Raw genomic sequence first — 21,536 nt, forward strand, 5'->3', positions numbered from 1 at the left:
GTTTACCAAGACGTGGTCTCCTGTCACCAAACCCCCACACGAAGAAACCTAGTTTGTCCCTGTTATGGCACTTGTCTCTCCTCCCTGATGCTGATCTCGTTTGTGGTACTAAGGATTGAACTCGGGACCTTGGGCATGCAGGGCCAGCCCTCTGCCCTAAGCTATATTCACAGTCCATCATGGCAGGTTTCTGGGGTACTGAAAAGGATTATGAGTAGGAAGGAGGAGATAGCAAGTTAACAAAATATCGCAAAACCAAAATCACAGTAAGCCAGAGGCGTGCTGATGGATATTAAATCTATTTAAACCCATTAGTCTGTTTAATGTAGTTCTTAACATTAGTCTTGTTATTTTACTGGTGTTTTCTACTTCCTCAGTAGATGAAATATATTTCTGGGAGTCTATTTTTAAAGGGAACTTCTACATTAGGCTGAGATTGACTGTTTGATTCTAAGATGAGACATTTGCATAAGATATCAAAGCAATGCTTTCGGAAGCCCGTGCTTATTGTGAAAAGAAAGCATTTAAAACAGAAACAATCGCTGGAGTAATACTAACAAGAAACACTTAGGAACAGATTAAGCATAGAGCGGGCATGCTGAATCTGACGTAATTTCTCTAAACTATAAGGCCAGCACATCGGTTTCAGGGCGGTCTCTGCTGAGAACAGCTGTAGCCTGCAGCAACCCATCTAGGAGCTCCCGCCCCACCCCACCTCACACCTGCTGAACTGGATTGTAAACCAGTTCACTGCTGGGTCACGGATCAGATCTTGGGGTGGAGGGCTGGGTGTGGTTGCCCTTGCCTTTAATCCCAGCACCCAGGAAGCAGAGGCAGGTGTATCTTTGTGAGTTTGAAGCCAGCCTGGTTTATGTAGTGAGTTCCAGGATGGCCAGGGCTACACAGAGAAACTCTGTCTCAAGACAACAATGGCAACAGCAACAATGACACCCCTGAAAAAGTATTAGGGTAGTTTGCTGTGATAGTGTGTCCTGGTTATATTGATAAAAACAGCCGAGTCTGTTAGAAACCTGTCTGGCAGTGCTTAGATTTGCTCCTGAAGCTTTCGACAAAACAACATAAAAGTATTAATTATTGTTATCACTGTCTTCATGTTTACATGTTGGAGGACAACTTTCAGAAAGCAATTCGCTTCTTCTGCCCTGGGGATTGAACTCTAGTCAGGTTTGGTAGCAAACACCTTTACCAGCTGAGCCACCTCACCAGCCAGAAGACTTAAAAAAAAAAAACTTGTCTTTAAAAATAACTAAATTAATGAGGACTGGGTGTATCCCAGAGGTAGAGGCCCTTGCATAGTGTGCACAGATTCGGGGCTCAAGCCTGTGCATGCCCAAACAGAATAAAAGAAAAGGGTGGCTGAGCCATCAATATTTAAACTTGATGGGTATGGGTCTCGCTGTCTGTTATCTATAATTTTGCTTGTGACTGAAATTTTATTTTATTTTTATTTTATGAAATGCCATTTAGTTTTATTTTCTGTGAACCAGGCCCCACGTTTCTAGGAGACCTTAGTAAGACAGAGATGAAACAAGGGGATATCTGGTTCTTAGACATGTTGCTTAGATTGTGCAGCCATGGCTTAATTAATGCTCTTTTCTGCACACACTTGACTTGCTAACCACAACGTGTGACTGACATTTTATATCATAAAAAGTCACTGTAAAATGTGTCTACACTTATGAACAAGCTACACGGTTAATGTGGTTGACGATTTAATTTGATCATACACATTCGACTTTATGCTTTTCCCCCTCTGCTTCCATCACTCCCACGACCGGTTCTGGCCACGTGGCGGTTTTGGCTAACAGGAAGAATGGGTTAGCATTTCTTCAGCTGGAATCTGCGTGTCTGAGCAATCGCGCCCCCTCCTGTCGGGAGGGGACAGTGCCGCTTAGGAAAGAGGGCCGAAGTCTCCGCCCCTTGTCTATGGTTCAAGTCAGAGACCTTTCCTTCTTACCCTGGGTCAATCGAACAGGCAGCTGACTGCACACACTTCACGTAATTCGACTTGCCTGCAACACCCAGAATAACCACAAGATGGTAGCATTGTCCCGATAGCTTTGCACCCACAGACTGAATTCTATCATTATTTACTGAAATTTGAAACTGTAAAACCCTTCATCAATATACAAGTCGACACTTCAGGCAAAGGTTTAAACTCTTAGTGATGAACCCTGGCAAAGTATCCAGTGTCTCCAGTTTGGTTTTCTCCACCAAAGCGCAAAGATTTCCCCTAGAGGTGATGTCATCATACCTTAACATCAGATCTGACACCAAGACTCACGTGTTGTGTCATTTGCTGCCAGAAGATGGGTGCTGAATGTAGATGAAGGGATTTGGATTTATTGAGCCAAATCAAAGACTTACACATTGGCATCAAACATTATAGTATTTTAAAAATTAAATTGTTTTATTTATTTACATTCCAAACATTGCCCTCCTTTGAGGCCCCCCAGCCCCGACTTCTTCACACCCCATTCCTCTTCTCCTTTGCTTATGAGAGGGTACTCCCCCACCCACCCCCACCTCAACCCACCAGCACCCCCTTCCCCGGGGCATCGAGTTTCTACAGGATTAGGCAATCCTCTCTTATTATAATATTGTCTAAAAAAGATTTTTGTGTTCCCACAGAATCGAGATGACCTGTCAAAATGGCTGGAGGTATTTGTGTGTGTGTGTGTGTATGTGTGTGTGTGTGTCTAAATCTTAGTTTTTCTACCTTCCAGATGTCACTACCTGAAGGATCATTTACTAGGACTTGGGGAGCAAAGAGCAGGAAGGACACTTACTGAATCCAGACTCAGAAACTGCTAGATTAAACCTGGAAAATTCACCATTCATCTGAGGCTCTGTCAGCACACAGATGTCTGTAGCAAGGCGTGGTGAGGAACCTTCTGTTTGGAAAAGAATAAAAGCCAATGGGATAGGGAAACGCAGCCTGGTCTGAAATGTCTTCTGGCAAGGCTGGCTGAAGTTTGGGACAGCACAGGAGGGAGGGAGAAGGCTGACGAGAAGGCTGACAGCCGGAGTGTAGTCAGAAAGCTGTGAGGTGCTGCAGCAGGTGCAGAGGGGAGGCCGCAGATTGAGAGCACCTGGGGAGGACTTGGTGCCCTGGAAGAAGGGGCTGCTGGGCCTGAGGGCCAGGGAACCTTCTGGACCCAGAAATGCCTGCTGCTTCCCCATGGTGCGTGCAGTCGCAGCCTGAATAGGTGTCCTAACATTAAAAACTTTAGAATTGAGTGATAATGAAAAGACAACATACCCAAATTTGTGGGACACATGGACACAGTTTAAGAGGCAAGTTCACATCATTAATAATTGCCCACCTTAAAAAAAAGAGTGGAAAGATCTCACAGGTTTCCATATTCAGGCTGTAGCAACCCATGGAGGGAACCCATGGGGGCGCCTGGCGTGATCCTGGAGAGGTCTGGGCAGATGACTGGCTTGTGCCCCAGGCCCTAGCTGTTGCTCAGCCATTCCTGGATGGACAATCGAGGTCTGGTCATTTGAATCACAGATGCCTCCAGCTGCTTCGTACTCCAGGGACTCTCAGATGTTAGAGGCCAATGATGGTTTGTTTCACTGGCCTCCTTGGCTGAGTTAATAATATAATGTTTGCTTACTGTGATAAAATGTATTCACATAACGAATGGAAAGGAAATGGCTAGCCCAAACAACAAACACAAACCCCACAGCTTCAAAACAGAACCGAGCGGCACCACTGACAACCCTGGCTTTCCAACCTGGAGGTCGGAAACAACCGTCTGAAACAAGCTGTTCTGGGGCTCGCACCTAATTACACATCAGCTCTAGCACACACATGGGTTCCTGTTCCGGTGCTGGCAAGAATGATGGTGTTGGGTCTTGGGCAAGGACAGGTGTTAAGGCCAGGGGAACCTTGGGCAAAGACAAGAGCATCTGGGCTCAGATACAGGAGGCAGCCAGGAGTTCTGTGGTCAGGGTGAGAGGATGAAGGTGTTGGCATTCAGCTCAAATAAACTCAATCCCTTGTGCCCCACTGTGTGAAAGTGGCCTTCAACTGCCTATATGCCCACGATGACCCTGAACTCCAAACTGTCCTACCTCCACCTAAGCGCTGAGACTCGAAGCCTAGATCACCATGCCCACATGTCAAAAACCAATTTTGGCCTCTACATACGACATGGGGCACGGGAGTAGAGGTGGCTTACTGAATCAGAGCGGGAGAGGGGCAGGGGGAGGGCGAGAGGGAGGAAGGGCGAGGAGAAGGGAAATCACAGCAGGCTGCCACCCACTGACCTGGGTTCTTATCCTTTCAGAGTGGGCAGACTACAGCTACCAGCAGCATTTGACATGCTCAGCACCAGAAGCCACTTGTTCACCTCTCTGGGAAACTTTCACACAAGCTGTGAGTACAGTAATGTGGTTTGAATAAGAATGGCTCCCACAGACACTCATACCTTTGAATGGTTAGTCACCAGGGTAAGTGACCCTATTTGAGAAGGACTAGGAAGAGTGACCTTGTTGGAGTAGGTTTGCCTTAGTGAAGGAAATGAGTCACTGTGGGGTGGGCTTTGAGGTTTTAAAAGAGCATGACAGGCTCAGACTCTGTCTGTCTGTCTCTGTCTGTCTGTCTGTCTGTCTGTCTGCAGATCAGGATGTAGCTCTCATGGAGTGCTCTAGCACCATGCTCCCCACCATGGTGATAATGAACTAAGCCTCTGAAACTGTAAGCCAGTTCTCACTTAAGTGCTTTCCTTTATGTAAGAGTTACCGTGGTCATCAAGGCTCTTCACAGCAATAGAAGAGTGACAAGGACAAGCAAGAGCACAGACAGTTAACTCAGCAGATCTTTTAACCAGTTTATTGTATTTTTACAATAAAAATAAATTAGTTGTACACAAAATAGTGCTGGAAATCAGCCCATAATTGCTCATACAATTCACCCGTCTACTTGCCTCCCCCTTCCACAATAACTTAAGCCTGCAGAGGAGACACAGAACTGGTGGTGTCCTCAGGGGTTTCTCAATCCTGGTTCTTCAGTTCACAGATCAGCCTCGAGGCCCTGGCCCCCATAGTCCCCAACAGGAGCCCTGGGGTTAGCATCAGAGCTAAGAACCTGCTGTGTCCTGTCTCCAAGCCTCGCCCAGCCCCCTCAGCCCAAGATCTCAGAAGCTCTGACCAGAGCCATGAGGCAGGTGAAGCTAACGGCAGGCCACACTGAGAGGGACAAGAAAGACCAGTCACCTTCCGTTCTCCCACAGTGTTTGGGTGTGAGGAGAAGGCATATCATATGAGGAAATGTATTTAATACAGAAAGGTGGCAGGCTTAGTCAGGCACAATACCAGGGGGAAGAGTCCCTGAATATGTCAAAAGCAGAGTTAGTTATATTTGATTTTAATCCCCCAAAAGTTTGGCCAATCACTATATAAACTGTACGGATTGGCGTAGACTAAGACACTGTGGTGCAGCAGGTACCAGGAAGCTGGCTCGGCCAATCAAACCGTTTTCTGTGAATGTGGATGGCATATGTAAATAAATACCTATTAGGTCCCTTTACAACGAACGTATTCTAAACAACAGAGCTATTCTGGTGTTGCAGTTCACTCTGCAGTTATAGCTCAGAATACAATTTCCTATAAACATCTTGTATTTACAGAGAACAAAGTAATAAGTTATAACAAAGTATATCCTTATGTCGGGCAGATGGTGTGGGGCTGGGCAGCCCAGGAAGGTGGGAGTTAGTGGGTGTAACAGAAGGGATTTTCATCTCACTGAGGCCAGGGCTGATCATCTGATGAGGCTGGGAGTTTCTATATTCTTGGGGCCACTTTGCACAGCACGGAGTGCAACAACAGAACAAGGATTCAGAGTATAAAGGACAGTTTGGGGTAGGGAGTGGCTACTCTTTGTCAGCAAGGGGTCCCTCAGGAAGGCAAGGTGTTCTTACAAAAGAGATTGGAGGTAAATAGCCCAGGCTAGTCAAGGCAGGCGGTTAGCCCCATGTCAGTTTGCCCCTCTGTGGAGCAGATTCATGGAGATGGCTCTGCCCAGGTTGCCAGCGATACAAGGGCACACACGGCTAACAGGAAGGGGTGCTAATGGGTTTCAAGTGGCGACAAGGTAGTGGGAGTTAGGAACGATGTAGATGAGTCACTCAGAGCTGTTCCACATTCCGACACACTGCCATCCTGTCTCAGCTGCCACTTCTATGATGAGTTACTATCTCCAGCATCCCTGCACCGTAGTGGTTCTGGCTTGCGGAAAGTTTGTTATTCTGTAAGAGCAACCTGTTCTGCTGCGCTTTCTCCCTCCGACTCCTGAGAGGCTCTCATGGTGTCTCTTCTGAAGATATCCTACCTCAGAGGTCCCTCGCCTCTGTCTCCAACAGGCTGCCCTCTTTATCAGGATTGGGAAACCCCATCTGAACATTACATGTGAGCAATAGTCCTCCTACTGAGACACCAGCTCAACTCACTCATGCTTTCTCTGTGGCCTTGGTGGCTTGTGGAATGGCTTATACACACAGGTGCCATCCACCATGTTTATTTTTGAGATCCACCATATTTTTTTCTTGCTGGCCTGGAAGTTGCCAAGTAGGCTGGGCTGGTCAGCTAGTGAGCCCCAGGCATCCTCCTGTCTCTGCCTCCCCAGTGCTGGGATGACAAGTGAGTACCGCCACACCCAGCTTTTTGCATCTGGGTTCTGAGACTCGAACTGGGTTCTTCAGCGCTTTGCTGACTGAGCTAACTCGTTAGTCCAGGGGTCCTTTATATTCTAATGCTCCTTCCACGCTTTGACTCACTCTGAGCTTAGCTGAAATTCTTCCCTTTCTATCACCTTTCAACTATATAATTATTCTTTTAATCCAAAGGTAGGGCTTTCGCCACCTCCCACAGAACTGACCTTCTCTTCGGGATTTTAAAAACATCTTTTCAGATCCTTCTTACTCTAGCTATTGGCTCTCCAAGCTCAGGGCATCAGCCAATTTTCTTCTAGGATATCTAAGCTACAAGCAAAATGTTTTTTTCTGGCAAGAATCTGGCCTCCACCTGCAGGGCTGACAGATCATCCATCCTGTCGTGATGTCATCCTGTTTTATTTTATTCCTTCTATTTATATAGGAAAACTCTATAGTGTCAAAGCTAAGACAGCTATTAGTAAAACGAGGAGGCTTTCTGGGCAGGCATTAGCAATATCTAGATTTCTCCATACCACACAACAAATTCACCTAGCATCTCCCGTTTCTTGGCCCTATAGAAAGCTACCTTTTAAAAAGAGAATGTTGTGTATAAACGTGTAGAGAACAAATAGATGGGTGCATGCTAAAAGCACAGAGAGAAGGTGAAACAGAAATCCTGGGCTGACAAGCTCCCCTGGCTCCTCGATAGTCCGAGCAAGGCTACCAGCAGGGAACAGCTCCCTCTAGCGGCCAGAGAGCATATTCCCAGCCAGCCCTGAGGCAAAGGAAAATAGAGACTCAACAGAGGCCTGGAGCAAGGTTTTTTTCCAGTGAGAGCAAGACAGCACACACTTTTCATTTGGGACTCTGTTGACTTTTGTTGAGAAAGGCTACATAGTAGCTTTAATCTATCTAAAATTTTTCATCCAGAGCTCAGGATGTGGCCATCTGGCACAGCGGAGTAAAATCAATATTGAAATATAAATTTTAGTTCCACATCACAGCCAACGAAGGGAATTGGAGAGGCCTGAGAAGGAGGTGGCGGATAAAGAACCATCTGCAGGCACAGACATCTGTCCCTGGTGATCACTGGGGAGTCCAAGGCCTCACTGCCCACATCGAGTAAGGAGGAGACTGTGCAGGGCATGGAAGGAGGAACCAGGACCTTTGCAAGGTTGGCCTTCTAAACAAGCTGGTAAATTGACCCCATTCTAAAATCTGTAACCTTCTAAAAGGAACTGAACTCCTGGGAACAACTCATTTTCCTGAAAAAACAAAAAAAAAACCAAAAAACAAAAAACAAAAAAAAACAAAAAACAAACCAAACCAAACTCAGGTGAGGCGTTTTCTAGTTTTGTTGTTTGGGTTCTGTTTGTTTGCTTGTTTTGTTTTGTTTGCCAGAAGACCATTCTCTCTGACCTACCCCACTACAGGACGATCATTGTTGAGGTGACTTCTGAGACACAAGACAGACAAAGCCATCACCAACCCAGCCCAGCCCTGAGGATTTGTGAACCGGAAGGAGCAGAGCGCTCATTCTCCGGAGAGAAGTCCTTCAGGCCTCATGACCGCCCACTGTTGGGTGACTCTGGTTACTAGAACACTTTCCTTCCCTGGGGCTAATGCCAGCCTCCATTTTACCCACAGATCGGGCATGCCTTACCATCGGGCATGTGCACAAACATCTTCCAAGGAATCCTTCAAATGTCTGCCTCGTCCAGCAAGATCTGAGAATGGCTGTGTAGAGGGGAAACTGCGTGGGACAAGCAGAAGCATGCAGTGAGAGGGACAGGAAGGGAACTTCTCTCTGTGCCTAGCAGGCCAAGTGCAGTCTCTGCTGGGCTATACCTCCTGCCCCACAGGAGAGGTGGGGCTGCTTGTTAATGGATGCAATGCCAGGCTCCCCATGAAGAGACAAATGATGGGAGGATGCTGGGAGGATATTCACAGAAGGCCAAGGCCACTGGAATCCTGACACTGTGAGCAGTCACAATGCTAAGGGTATGCACTCTCTTTAAGGGAGCATGCCCAGAACCCGAAATAAGGTCATTTCTGTAAGTTTACAGTTTTTAAGAAAAAAATATTTCTCTTAATTGTCTCCCCCCACCTGGCACCCCAAGATGGTTTGCCTTTCAATAAACACTGAGTTCCCGCAGGCCTGGGGCATCTGGAATTATAGTTGGTCAAAAGTTCCTCAGCAGAGACACAGAGGGCTTCCTAGCTCCTTCTCCCAGACCTGCAGCGTTAAAATTGATCTTGATGGTCAAGGCTTGTGGGAAGTAAGAGCCACAGTGGAGGGGAGAGATGTGAGACCACTAGATAGAAACTTCTGTCAGTCCTCGGGGCTCAAACAAGACCCTTTCTAATGTAATATGATGGTGTTGGGATAACTGGCTTAGCTTCCCACTAGGTGGCACCATGAAGAACCCAGGAGAGACAGTGGAACAAGGGCCTGTGGGAGTTGCGAGTTTGCTCCAGCTCCAGAGTGGCCCAGAGAATCCCTGACAACTGAGCAGCTCTCTCTGTGGCTATCTCATTTCGAGGGACAGTTCTGTTGAAAATGGAACTTAGTGAACACCAGAGTCCTGTTAGCAGGAGTTAAAGCTGAGGGAAGGGGGACATGGGTGCAGACATCTTGGAAGAACTAAGTGATCATTTGAGAAAGCACTTGGGGAAACTTCTCAGCCTCCTGGTCAGAGAGGAAGCCCCATTCATCCTTCAGACTGTAGGCTCTGGACAGAGCCCAGGGTCACCGGAGGTGCTATGGGGGTGAGGGCTGTGCTCAACCATCTGGGGTAGGCCTGGCCCCTAAACGGCAGCTCAGTTACCTGAGTAGAGCCCCAGTCTCCTTGCCAGTAAAGTGGGAGCCCATATTCACCCCCTGCCTCCCGTTCTGGGGTGCTGCAGCCTCCAGCAAGCTAATGTCTGAGAAGGTGTGTACCTGCTCAACAAGAAGGCACTCTGTGCCGAGACACCTCTGTTCTGGGGCAGGGAGCTGTCTAGTCTCCTTAAGAATGGCAACAGATAACGGCTGAGCTGGGGTAACAGGGACACACACAGGTCTCAGCAAGGTTTCTTGGTGCTGTAAGGTGGGGTGAGGCCCTCTCTTGACTTTCCAAAGGGGTTCTAATTTTGGGCAGGCCAGTAACACCAGGAAGGAGGCTGCGCTTGGTCGACAGCAGGCCTGGAGTTGGGATGAGAGCTGTATGCTTGATTTTCAGAAGGCACCATCAGCAAGCGCCAGGCCCCAGAGAAGGGCATCATCAGGATAGGGCAATGCTCAAAGGGCCAGCCATGGCTTTGTAACATCCTGGGTACCATGTGGTACGCTTTATGAGGGTGAGCGTGGGGTCCCCGGCGGAGCAGCAACCAGCCAGCACTGCTTGTAACCCCAGGAGGGCAGGAGTGTTATCGGCTCCCCAGAAAGCCTGTGTGTCTGTTGGCCACTCGGGTGCAAGAGGCGCAGCAGGCAGTCTTGTAGTAGTTGTAGACACAGAGGCGCGCCTGGACCACCACATTGCAGTTGTAGTACTTGTCCTTGCAGTTTTCATCTACGGTGGAAGAGAACAGAAGAGACTCCTGAGCCCAAGAGACAGCCAGGACCAGCATGAAGAGAAAGGGTAGGAGACACAGCACTTCCCTTGGGTCCTCCTCGTGTGTGTGTGTGTGTGTGTGTGTGTGTGTGTGTGTGTGTGTGTGTATGGATGTATGTGGGGATATGTGTATTTGTTTGTATGTATGTATGTATGTATGTATGTATGTATGTATGTATGTATGTTTGTGTCTATGTGTGTCTTTATGAGTCTGTAGGAATGCATATAGAGACCAACGTTGGATGTCAGAGATGTCAGGAGGGAGGGGCCTTGTTAGGGCTCAGTAGAAGGAAGGGGTCGAGAGAGGGTAATGAGGGGTGTAAAAATGACCCCAAACATTAAATATGTATTTGGGCTTGACAAAGAATGATAAAGGAAACAGAGACATTTGAGAAATAAGTTGAAGAGCAGTTGAGGAAGATAGCCAATGACACTTGGCCTCCACAAACATGCACACACATGTGCAGAGAGGGAGGTGCAGAGAGGGAGGTGCAGAGAGGGAGGTGCAGAGAGGGAGGTGCAGAAAGGGAGGTGCAGAAAGGGAGGTAGGGATTGGGGGAGAGAGACAGAGACGGGGGTCAGGGAAGGAAGGGAGAGAGGGAGAGAATATATGTTCAAGAATGCCCAGGGATTGTGGGCAGCCTGTGATCCCAGCACTTGAGAGGCTGAAATGTGAAGTTCGGGAGTTCAAGGTCAGCCAGGGTAGCATAGCGAGACCCAGGATGGTCATGCTGAAGACACTGGACAGGGATGACGAACCAGCTATGAGGGCTTCTTCTCACAAAGAGGCCAGGAGAAGATGGCGTGCCGATTTTTAACTCCTGTTACAGTAAGTTTAGCTGGTGCTGCCTACATGGGCAAGCGTGTGAGGTAATTTACCTGAGTATGGGTACCTTACATTGGCTCCACCACGGAAGAAAGTGGCTCCTCCCCAGCCACCACTGATACCATGTGTAGCTCCTTGGTATTCATGCATCCTTCCTCCTCCACCTAGTTTTCTGGTCACTGAACCAGGACCTCACAGATTGGCTAGTCAGGTTAGTCAGCAAACTCAGAGAGCCTCCTGTCTCCCCTTCCCACCGCTGGGGTCACCCAGCTTTTATAAGGGTGCCATGGATCCAAATTCAGATCCTTGAGTGTGTGGAACAAACACTTTACCCACCGAGCCATCTCCCCGGCTCCTGTATGTGGTTTAGTTTTTAAAAGATTTATTTAAATTTTATGTATGAGTGCTCTATCAGCATGCACACCTGCATGCCAGAAGAGGGCATCAGAGCCCATTACAGACGGCTGTGAGCTGTGTGGTTGATGGGAAGGTCCTTCGGGAGAGCAGCCAGTGCTCGTAACCACTAGGCCACTTCTCCATCTCCCATCTCTCTTTAACCACGGTGACACCTAAACTTCAGAAAATAACTCTTGGCCACTTTTTGAAATTGAATTTATGAATTTGTCTATATCACTGGGGAGGACAGCCATGTAAATATATAACGGATGCATTTTCCATTGGTAGACTTGGTTTCCATTTTTTTTTCCTGTTAGAAACAGCAGTCTTGGGCTGGAGAGATGGCTCAGTGGTTAAGAGCACTGACTGCTCTTCCAGAGGTCCTGAGTTCAAATCCCAGCAACCACATGGTGGCTCACAACCATCTGTAATGGGATGCTCTCTTCTCAAGTGTCTGAAGAGAACTACAGTGTTCATATAAATAAAATAAATAAATCTTAAAAACAAACAAACAAAAAAAAAGAAACAGCAGTCTTTTGAGCGAATTTTTAAGTGTTCTTTTTGAGTTTTAAGACACATACAGCCTTATTAGATGTGATGGCTGCCCTCTAAACTATGTGAGGCTATTTGTATTTCTCTTGGCAGAACAGTGGCATTCTATTTTGGGGGTTGGGGAATGGCAGGGCAGTGGGAAGAAGACAGGATCTCACGTAGCCTCAGCTGGCCTTGATCCTGGAGGATGAGAAGTTCTAATCCTCCTGCCTCCGTCTCCAGGGCTGGGGATGGTTCTAGGTGTGTACCACCATGTGTGGTTTATGCCATGCTGGAGAGCATTCCCGGGGCACTGTGCATGCTGGGCAAGCCCTCGGCTAGCTGAGGTGTAGCAGAACTGTCTTCCACCGTGGGCCGTATTTGTGTCTGTCTAGTGAACGCTAAACTTCCTGTGTGAGGTGAACACATTGTATCAGTGTTTGCCCCTCAGGCTCCCTTTGCTGGGGGCAGCTCTCCTTTTGCCTGTGAACTTAACAAGCTCTCACCACAGATCCCTGTCCTTACTGGTTGCCATGTTGCTAGCTTCTCCTCTAAGCTTGTAGCTCCTCTTGGCACTTCTTTTATGATGTCACGTGATAACTGGTCACTTGACGTTTTAATTTATTGGTATCGTAGTATTTTCCCTTGTGACCACTCTGGGGTTTTCCTTTAAGAAATTCTTCCTTATTCTAAGGTAAAACATTTCCCTCCTCAAAGTCCTTTCTTAAAGTTTAAAATTTCTGATTACATTTATTTCCTTAATTCTCCAGGAACTGGGGAGTGTGTGTGAGCATATGTGCCTGTGTGCTTATGTGTGTGTGCTTATGTGTGTGTGTGTGTGTGTGTGTGTGTGTGTGTATGTGTGTGTGTACTTGTGTGTGTGTGTATATGCGTGTGTGTGTATTGAGAGGCAGGGATTCTCTGTCTTTCCATCTATGTAAGCATAGATGAACTGTTTGATTATCATTGAACAGCTCACCCTTTCCCTAGACTCCTATGCGAACTCCACCACAGACCAAGCTTCTTTGGTTTATTTGAGGACGTCCTGTTGTCTGCTTTTACCTGCTCACCTCTCCCTGAGCCGGCCGCATGCCTTTGTCTGTGGCAGAATAAGTCCCCCAATACTCTTATCCTCAAGATTTCTCTGGATTTTCTGTGCTGTTATTTGATATAAACAGTTTGGTATATCTGATTCATATTCGATATATCCCATTTAAAAGATCCTGAGTGGATCTTGACTGACATCGTGTCAGTGCTGAGAAGATGCCACCATGTAAGTGCGAGGACCTGGGTTTGAGTCTCAGGCCTTACACGGAAGCACTGTGCATGTAGTGTGTGCTGTAATCCCAGGGCTGGGAGGGTGCGACAGGTGGATCTCTGAAGTTTGCCGCTAGCCACCCGACTCAGCCAAGCACAGCGCGGTGACAGGCACTGAAGGGTTAAAATTTCTAAAAGTTAGTCATGAACAAAGTCCAGACATGCCTGAGAGAATTTGAGATAGGGCTCACTGGCCCGACTATCAACTCCCAAGGACACTGGCCATCTGGAGCCACCCCCTCCCCTTCCTTCACTCCCTGAGGATGGGTCATCCCCCTGCTGCAGTGAGATGAGTTGCCCTGCCCACATTGCTGAGATGCTAGATTACACGTATGCTTTGTTGATGTAACTCCGTGCCAAAAGTAACTGTGCACCCTTTGTATTAGCCAATTATGTGTATTCACACGAAACCCCTGGTTTTCCCTATATAAGCTCCTGCCTAGAGAGGCTCGGGGCTTGACTCAATCTCCTGTGTGAGATACGTGTCAGCCCGAGATCTCGTAAATAAAACTGCCTTTTGTTGATTACATCAAGACCGGCTTCTCGTGTTTCCTGGGGGTACCTCAACCCGTGACTGGAGCGAGAGTCTCCCCAAGTCTGGGGGTCTTTCAGCACTAACTCAAATGAATAAAGGAAAAGGAGGGGGAGGGTAAAGGAGAAGAGATGCAAGAAAAAACTTGTAACACATCTTAGGAAAAAAAATGCTACAATCAGTATAAAGGACTCTGTAGGCGGGAGGCCTCAAAAGTAAATATCGATAGAATTCCCATGTCTGGGTCACGCACATCAGCTATTTACTTATTTGTCTTGGCAACACCACACAGCTGAAGTGATTTGAATTTGGATCATCAATTGCTCCTTGCCTTGCTTTTGAAAAGGTTGCATTAAAACGCAACACTGAAAAAGTAAGTTGTCTCAGGCACACACAGACATGGGCAATTAAAGATGGCTAAAACGGCCAGATCCTTGGAATTGATTGTATAGATTTCGGAGTAAAGCGTGGCCGTCATAACCAGTTTGTGTATTCTTGAGGCCCACTGTCAGCCAGCCCACGCTTGTCAAAGGTTTCTCACTAATAAGATGTGAGAGGGTTTTGTTCTGAAACAGCTTTTATGTACCCCTGGCTGGCCTTGAGCTGGGTACTGGGAGGTGCTGATCTCGGTCTTCTGATTCTCCTGTCTCAGCTCTGGAGTGCCAGGCTTGTGGCACTCACCACCAGGCCTGGTTTGTGTGCCGCTAGGATCAAACCCAGGGCTTTGTGAATGGCAGGCAAGCTTTCCGGCACTCGGCCCCAGTCTGATTTTCTTTAAAAACCACTCTGGTTTGCTCTTCTAGACTTAGCTATGGTGTCTTTTCGAGGGAGGAAAAACTACTTCACTTCAGACATAAAATCCAATAAAGGGGAAGAAAAGGAAATTACAAGGTTAACAAAACTGAATATATAAATAAACCTTAATAACTGTCTATGTGCCTTTAAATGACTCTCAGAGCTAAAGTTAAAAAGGTCCACATCAGTAGCTCACATTAAGAGACTCGGAGCACACCCCAGTGCGTTGTAGTCTTAAACTATGAAATTATAACATCAAAGTACCCTTAACCCCCTATTGTCCCCCTACCCCAAGACACACACCGCTGTGGCAATGCAGGTCACAGAGAACCAACTCAACCATTTTCACCCTGGATAACTTGACAGATGGAGAGGAGGCTCATTTCTCTTTTTTGTCAGGTAGAAACCCAAACTCACCAACTTCAGGGACACAGTCCTGAGGGTTACAAGATTCTCTCTCTTCTGGCTTCAACTGGGGGTCGCAGAGGCTACCCGGGGTCATGTCGTCTGAGAGACACCGAACTTCCCGCACCCGGAATCCGCCCTGACAGCTCTTGGAACACTGTGGGGCAAAAGAGAGAAAATGTCAGACTTCTCAGCAGCCTGTTAGGTCCCTGCACCAGGGAGGAGAATCCAGGGAAATTCAAACAACTCCTTAAAGGGAAAGCGAGCACTAAACCACACTTTCACAGGACAGCTAGCGGGTCAGCTACCTTGTCCTGTCTGCCCCACGCCCACACCCACTCCTTGAACTGTTTTGAGTGAATTCTAGTCTCCACCACACCTCCCATAATATTTTAAGGCTCCAAAAAGAAGGAACCTTAAAAGTGTACCATTGCTGTACCTTATTATCTTCAAATCTATATATTTACTGTTTCTCATCTCATTTTTAAAAATTCGGTAAATCTTTCATATTTAAAAAGTTTTCTTTTTTAAAATCAGGGTCAGGTTGGAGGAACATAGACATGAGTAGACATGGAATGGAGTGTATAAGTGCAGGGCATTTCCAAATGATAAATACAAAGTATTATTTTTAAAAAGCTAAACAAAACAGGGGCTGGAGAGATGGCTCAGAGGTTAAGAGCACTGCTGTTCTTCCAGAGGACATGGGATCAACTCCTGGTCCCCACATGGTGGCTTACAACTGTCTGAAACTCCAGCCTCAGGAGAGGTGCCCTCTCCTCTGTGCTTCAAGGGCACTGCACACAGGAGGTACTCAGCCATATATGGAGGCAAAACACCCATACACATAAGATAAAAATAAACATGAAATAATAATAATAATAACAACAAGAACAACAACTAGGATCTCTATCTCAGTTATACTTTTGGTTATAATTCTTAATTTAAACCCACAGGTCTCCCTTCCATTACCTTATACTTGTTTATTTTTGATGTTTAAGAATTTAAACAAATTTTCTTTGAGACAGGGTCTCACTGCGTAGCCCTGACTTGGTCCGGAGTTCACTCTGTAGACCAAGCTGGCCTGGAACTCACGGAGATCAGCCTGCCTCCTGGGTGCAGGGAGTAAAGGTGTGGGCTACCACAGCTACAATAATTAATTTTCTTGATTACATTTATTATGTGTGTTTGTGGGTTCCATGGGGTAGGTGTGGAGGTCAGAGAATAACTTGTGGGAGTTGGTTCTCTCCTTCCAATGTGGATCCCGGAGATGGAACTCAGGTCTTCCCACAGTTAGGTGTCTTTATGTGCTGGGCCATCTCACTGTTACTTAATTTTTATTAATTAAAAAAATTTTAAATTAATTAAAAAATTTAAAACAAAAATTATTCATTTTTTTGGAGCCAGGGTCTCATATAGCCCAGGCTAGCCTCAAGCTCCCCAATGTAGCCAAGGATGGTCTTGACTGTCTCCTTATTGTTTTGAAAATGTGCTATTCTTTGGCAGTGCCATCCATGCGGCTGCATGCATTTGGATTTTAGCTATTTTCATCCCTTACCACCTTTACTCAGCCCTTCCCACCCCCACTGACCCCCTTCCTCTCAGCAAGTCCCCCTCCTATTTTCATGTCTGTTTCGTGTGTGTGTTTGTGACCCACTTAATTAGGGTTGCTTGTATGAACATGGGGGGAGGGCGATATATCGGTGACTAGATTGCTGAAGAAAGTGACTGCTCCTCTCTCAGCAACCCTTACCTGAGGACAGCTCCTCAGAGAGGGGCGGGGCCTCATGAATTCCTTCCCCATCTGTGAGGGTCTGTTGCTGGGACCCATCTTGTAGAGGTCTCGTGTGGGTAGCCTCCAACTTTTCCTGCCTCCATCTCCCAAGTGATGGGGTTACAGGCCTGTGCTGCCACGCCCGGGTTACATGGTGCTGAAGACGGGCCCCAGGGCTTTGTGCATGCTAGGCAAGCACTCTGCCCGCTGGCCTACATCCCCAGCCGTTGTTTCTTTTGGAGAAGGAACCAAGGGTCATTTGCTCTGTGGAGCTTTCCTTTGATTGCTGACCTTATCCCCACAGCATATTTTAACCTCTGTTTTCTCCACTTTCTAGAAACTGTTAGTTAGATCCACAGGAGGCCTCAGCTCCGTTGGAGAACCCTGAAGTTTACAGATATAGGTTTCTATACAGACACGTTCATAAGCCAATGATTCTCAAGCCTTGGGGTGTATCTGGGGGCCTTGCTGTGGTTGTCTTTCTTTTGGGGATGTCAGCAGCCATTGACATGCAATGTCTCACACTACTTAGTTCATCTGCTGTTGTAAGAGTGACATTTGAATCCTGAAGAAGATTCGGTATTAAAGAATTTCTGGCTCCTACTAATGTCAATCAAAGCTACACTCTGGATGGGAGAAAGTCCTTTTGCTATCGGGTCTATTTGGTTTCTAGGTTCTTTAAGTGGGTGGAACTGGGAAAGAATTTTTAAAAGACAATTTCTTTTTAAAATTTATCATCATCATCATCATCACCACCACCACCACCACTATCATCATCATCATCATCATCATCATCATCACCACCATCACCATCATCATTTTGGTTTTCTGAGATGGGGGTTTTCTCTGTATAACATCCTTGACTGTCTTGGAACTCATTTTGTAGACCAGGCTGGCCTTGAACTCACAGAACTCTCACAGAGGGTTCACTGCATAATGTAGCAATGTAGTGTATGTATTCACGTGTGTCTCTCTGTGTGTGTGTAAATGTGTATATGTGGGGACATGTGTTTGTAGGTATGTGTGCACATGTGTGGGCATACATGTGTAGGCCAGAAGTTGGCAGCAGTATCTTTTCCAATTTTCTCTACACTGTATGTATGCATGCATGCATGTATGTATGTTTATATGTATCTATGTATGTATGTGTGTATGTATGAATGTATGTGTGTATGTATGCATGTATGTATTTAATATATTTTTGAGGCAGTCTTTCTATGTAGTTCTGGCTGTCCTGGCACTTGCTTGCAGACCAGGCTGTCCTTGAACTCACAGAGACTGCTTGCCTCTGCCTCCTGTGTGCTGTGATCAAAGGCATGCTCCACCATGCCTAGCTCACCACTTGATTTTTTTGAGCTAGGATCTCTCACTGAACTTGAGGCTCATCACTTCAGCTAGCCTGTCTCCACCTCCCCAGTGCTGGGGTTGCAGGCACATGTGGCGGTGCCCAGCTTACAGTGCTGTGCTTTAAACAGCAATCGTTCAGTCCTTTCAACCACCTCTATTCTCTGCAGCGATGACTGTCAAAATGCAGCCCAAGATACCCATGTACTGCTTGGTGATCATAAAGGTCTTAGCTGGTGTGTGTGTGTGTGTGTGTGTGCGCGCGCGCGCGCGCAGAATTAGTCTTTTTAAGCAAGACTCCCAGATATGCCCCAAAGCTTGAGAACCATTGGCTTCTGAACACGTCTGTGTAGAAACCCAAATCTGTAAGCTTCAGGGTTCCCTGACAGAGCAGGCTCTCCCTCACTGTGTCTACTGAGTAGATGCCACAGGGAATATAGGATCTCTTCATGGGCTGAGCCCAGGACCCTCCCCAGAGTCATCTATGGGCCACCACGACTTACCATGCTCCATTCTGTGCTGAACCACTTAGCACCACAAGGCTTGAGGTGACAGGCCTGCTGGCTTGGGGGCTTCTCCAGGAATGAACACTCATAAGGGTCGAGCACTTCAAAGGTGTCTGCATTCTTCCTAACGCAGATCACCTCCCTCTGCTGTGTCCCACTGCCACACTCGACGGAACACTGGAGAAGAAGCCGAGACAGACAGGTGTCACAGGACACAAAGGGGGACGAAGAGCAAGACACAGGATACAAGAATAGAAATTGGGGATGGAGAGATGGCTCAGTGGTTAGGAGCACTGGCTGTTCTTCCATAGGACCCGGGTTCAATTCCCAGCACCCACATGGCAGCTCACAACTCCAGTTCTAGCAGTTCTGACACCCTCAGTGACACATGCAGCCAAACACCAAAATGCATAAAAATTAACAGAAGTCGGCAGGGGCACTGGTAAACTCCATTGCTGATAAGGAATATAGGGGCTGGAGAGATGGCCCTGTGGGTAAAAGGTCCATGGCAAAACCGAGAAGACCCAAGTTCAGATCCTTGGCACCCATGTGAAAAGCAAGTGTGGCTTTTAGTGTTGGGAGGTGGAGACAGGATCCTGGAGGCTCGCTGGTCAGCCAGTCTGACCAACTAGTGACCTCCAGGGTAGAGGGAGAACTTGTCTAAGAGAATAAGGTGGACCCAGCTGAAGGAGACACTGACAATGGCCTGTGTGAGGGCCGGACAACGTCTTGGTGCAACTGATACCTGAGCCCCACTGCAGCCATGTCTGTGAGACTACACCAGCACCAAGGCTGAGAGAAGATGGGCCAAGGCCTGGGTCTCAGTGGGTTCTCAAGGACATGGTGTGACACTCCAAAGATAGATCCATTTTTGTCTGTGGGTGACAGTAACCTGGGGGCAGAGGCGGTGATGTGTGCAGGGGTGACAGTAGCCACACTACTTGGGGTACCCTCTGTCCTTTCTGCAGCTGCTGAGCTGCCAGTCCCATGGCTGGCACAACTGCTCCCATCCAGTTCACGGCTCCATGTCTGCTGTGGGGTCGTGGGCCATAGTGCAGCTTGTTGGCACGTGGCTGGGGCAAAGGCATGGCTCAGCTGTCAGGTAAAACAATTAATAAGCACAGAGAGGAGTTCTGATTTTGATTAAGTGCTTTCTACTGCCAGCCATGCGTGACACCCTGTATGACCTGTCCCTGTGATGGCTAACCTTGGCTGTTACCCTGACACACCTAAAGAGGGAGCTTCAGTTAAGGAATGGCCTCCATCAGATTGGCTTATGGACATTTTCTTGAGTGTTAATTGATGTAGGAGGACTCAATCCACTGTGGGCGGTACCATCTCTAGGCAGGTGGCCAATTGATGTAGGAGGACCCAGCCCACTGTGGTTGGTGTCATCCCTAGGCAGGTGGGCCTGGGCTGTCTAAGAGAGGTAGCTGACTCTGAACCTGAGGGAGCCAGTAAGCAGGGTCCTTCTGAAGTGCCTTGATTGAGCTCCTGCCCTGACTTCCTTCCATGATGGACTGTGACCTGGAAAAGCATTGAACAGAATGGAATGACCCTCCCCTCCCCAGTTTGCTTTTGGCCAAAGTGTCTTATCATAGCAGCAGGAAAGCAAAGATACCTCCTAAGGAAACAGACTCAGGGAGGTGAAATTACCTCACTGTGTCAGGAGTCCCCTGAGATTGGAGCTGGATTCAGTTATATCAATGTCCATGAGGGTTGCCCATGAAAGCAGCCCTAGAAATACTCCAACCCCTTCCTCTGAAGCTTTTGAATTTTACAGATTTTATCAATCAAAACATTAGAAGTCTAAGAAAAGAAAAACCATTTCCCCATACAGTCTACATAACAGTTCATAGACTATAAAATACATATGTATTTTTCAACAGAGGATGTCCTGTAGCCTAGGCTGGCTTCAACCATGTAGCCTAAGATAATCTTGAATTTAGGATCTTTCTAAATCCTAAATCTAAACCTTCCAAGTTCTGGAATTACAGGTATGCGCAACATGCCTGATCTTATTAGAGCCGAGGACTGAACCTGGGACTTCATGCATGTTAGGCAAATTACCAACGAAGCACTCCTGCATGGATATGAATATATGACCCCCCCCACTCGTACACACATACATAAAACGTGTGTGTGGGCTTTACCTGCATGTATGTAGTATGAACCCACAGAACCAGAAGAGGGTATTGGATCCCCTGGAACCAGAGTTAAGGATGGTTGTGATACCCCACGTGTGTATGAAGAGCTGAGCTCAGGCCTTCCGCAGGCTCTGAACGGGAGAGCCACCCCCAACACTCCCCAAGCACCAGGCTTTGCATTTTCATACTCTGCGGCTGGCTATGGTGTCATGTGCACCTTGGATACTCTAATGAGCATTGTTGTTTATATATCTTTGTGACAGCATCATGTGTAGACATGTGATCTTTATGTGACATTTTACTGGCTAAGGACAAATGACAAGATCCTGAGGTCAGGAGCATTCTTGTTGAAGAAATCTTTATTTTTCCCTTTGAATAATTGTTTTTTAAAAATATTTATTTTGAGGCAAGCTCTCATGATGTATTCCTGGCTCTTCCAGCACTCACTCTGTAGACCAGGCTGTCCTTGAACTCACAGAGATCTATGCCTCTGCCTCAGAGTGCCAGGACTAACGGCGTGCGCCACCACACCCAGCTGACTATTTCCTTAAAATGGACCTACATGGTGGGGAAGGCAAATGGTGTGTTCTGCCTCCTGCCCTTTGCTGTCGACTTGCTTTCCAAAGGGCCTGTATCAGTTTCAGGGAAAAGTCGGCCAATTTTGTCAAGGTCTGTCTTTGAAGCTACTTT

General features: G+C 47.2%; 1 protein-coding gene across 3 annotated transcripts in view; it reads right to left on the minus strand.

Annotated features, from left to right (window-relative positions):
• Positions 1–4,849: 4,849 nt before the first annotated feature.
• Thsd4 (thrombospondin type 1 domain containing 4) overlaps positions 4,850–21,536 on the minus strand; it is a 627,039-nt gene continuing 610,352 nt past the window's right edge. For all 3 annotated transcript variants that reach the window (XM_087562028.1, NM_001429247.1, NM_001429249.1), the window contains 3 exon segments: positions 18,697–18,876; positions 15,091–15,235; positions 4,850–10,234 (listed from right to left, as the gene is read on the minus strand). In XM_087562028.1, coding sequence (XP_087418154.1) covers positions 10,092–10,234; positions 15,091–15,235; positions 18,697–18,876 — 468 coding nt within the window. In that variant the 3' untranslated portion in view covers positions 4,850–10,091.

The sequence above is a fragment of the Rattus norvegicus genome, chromosome 8, assembly GCF_021556685.1.
Source record: "Rattus norvegicus strain SHRSP/BbbUtx chromosome 8, alternate assembly SHRSP_T2T, whole genome shotgun sequence".
NCBI lineage: Eukaryota > Metazoa > Chordata > Mammalia > Rodentia > Muridae > Rattus > Rattus norvegicus.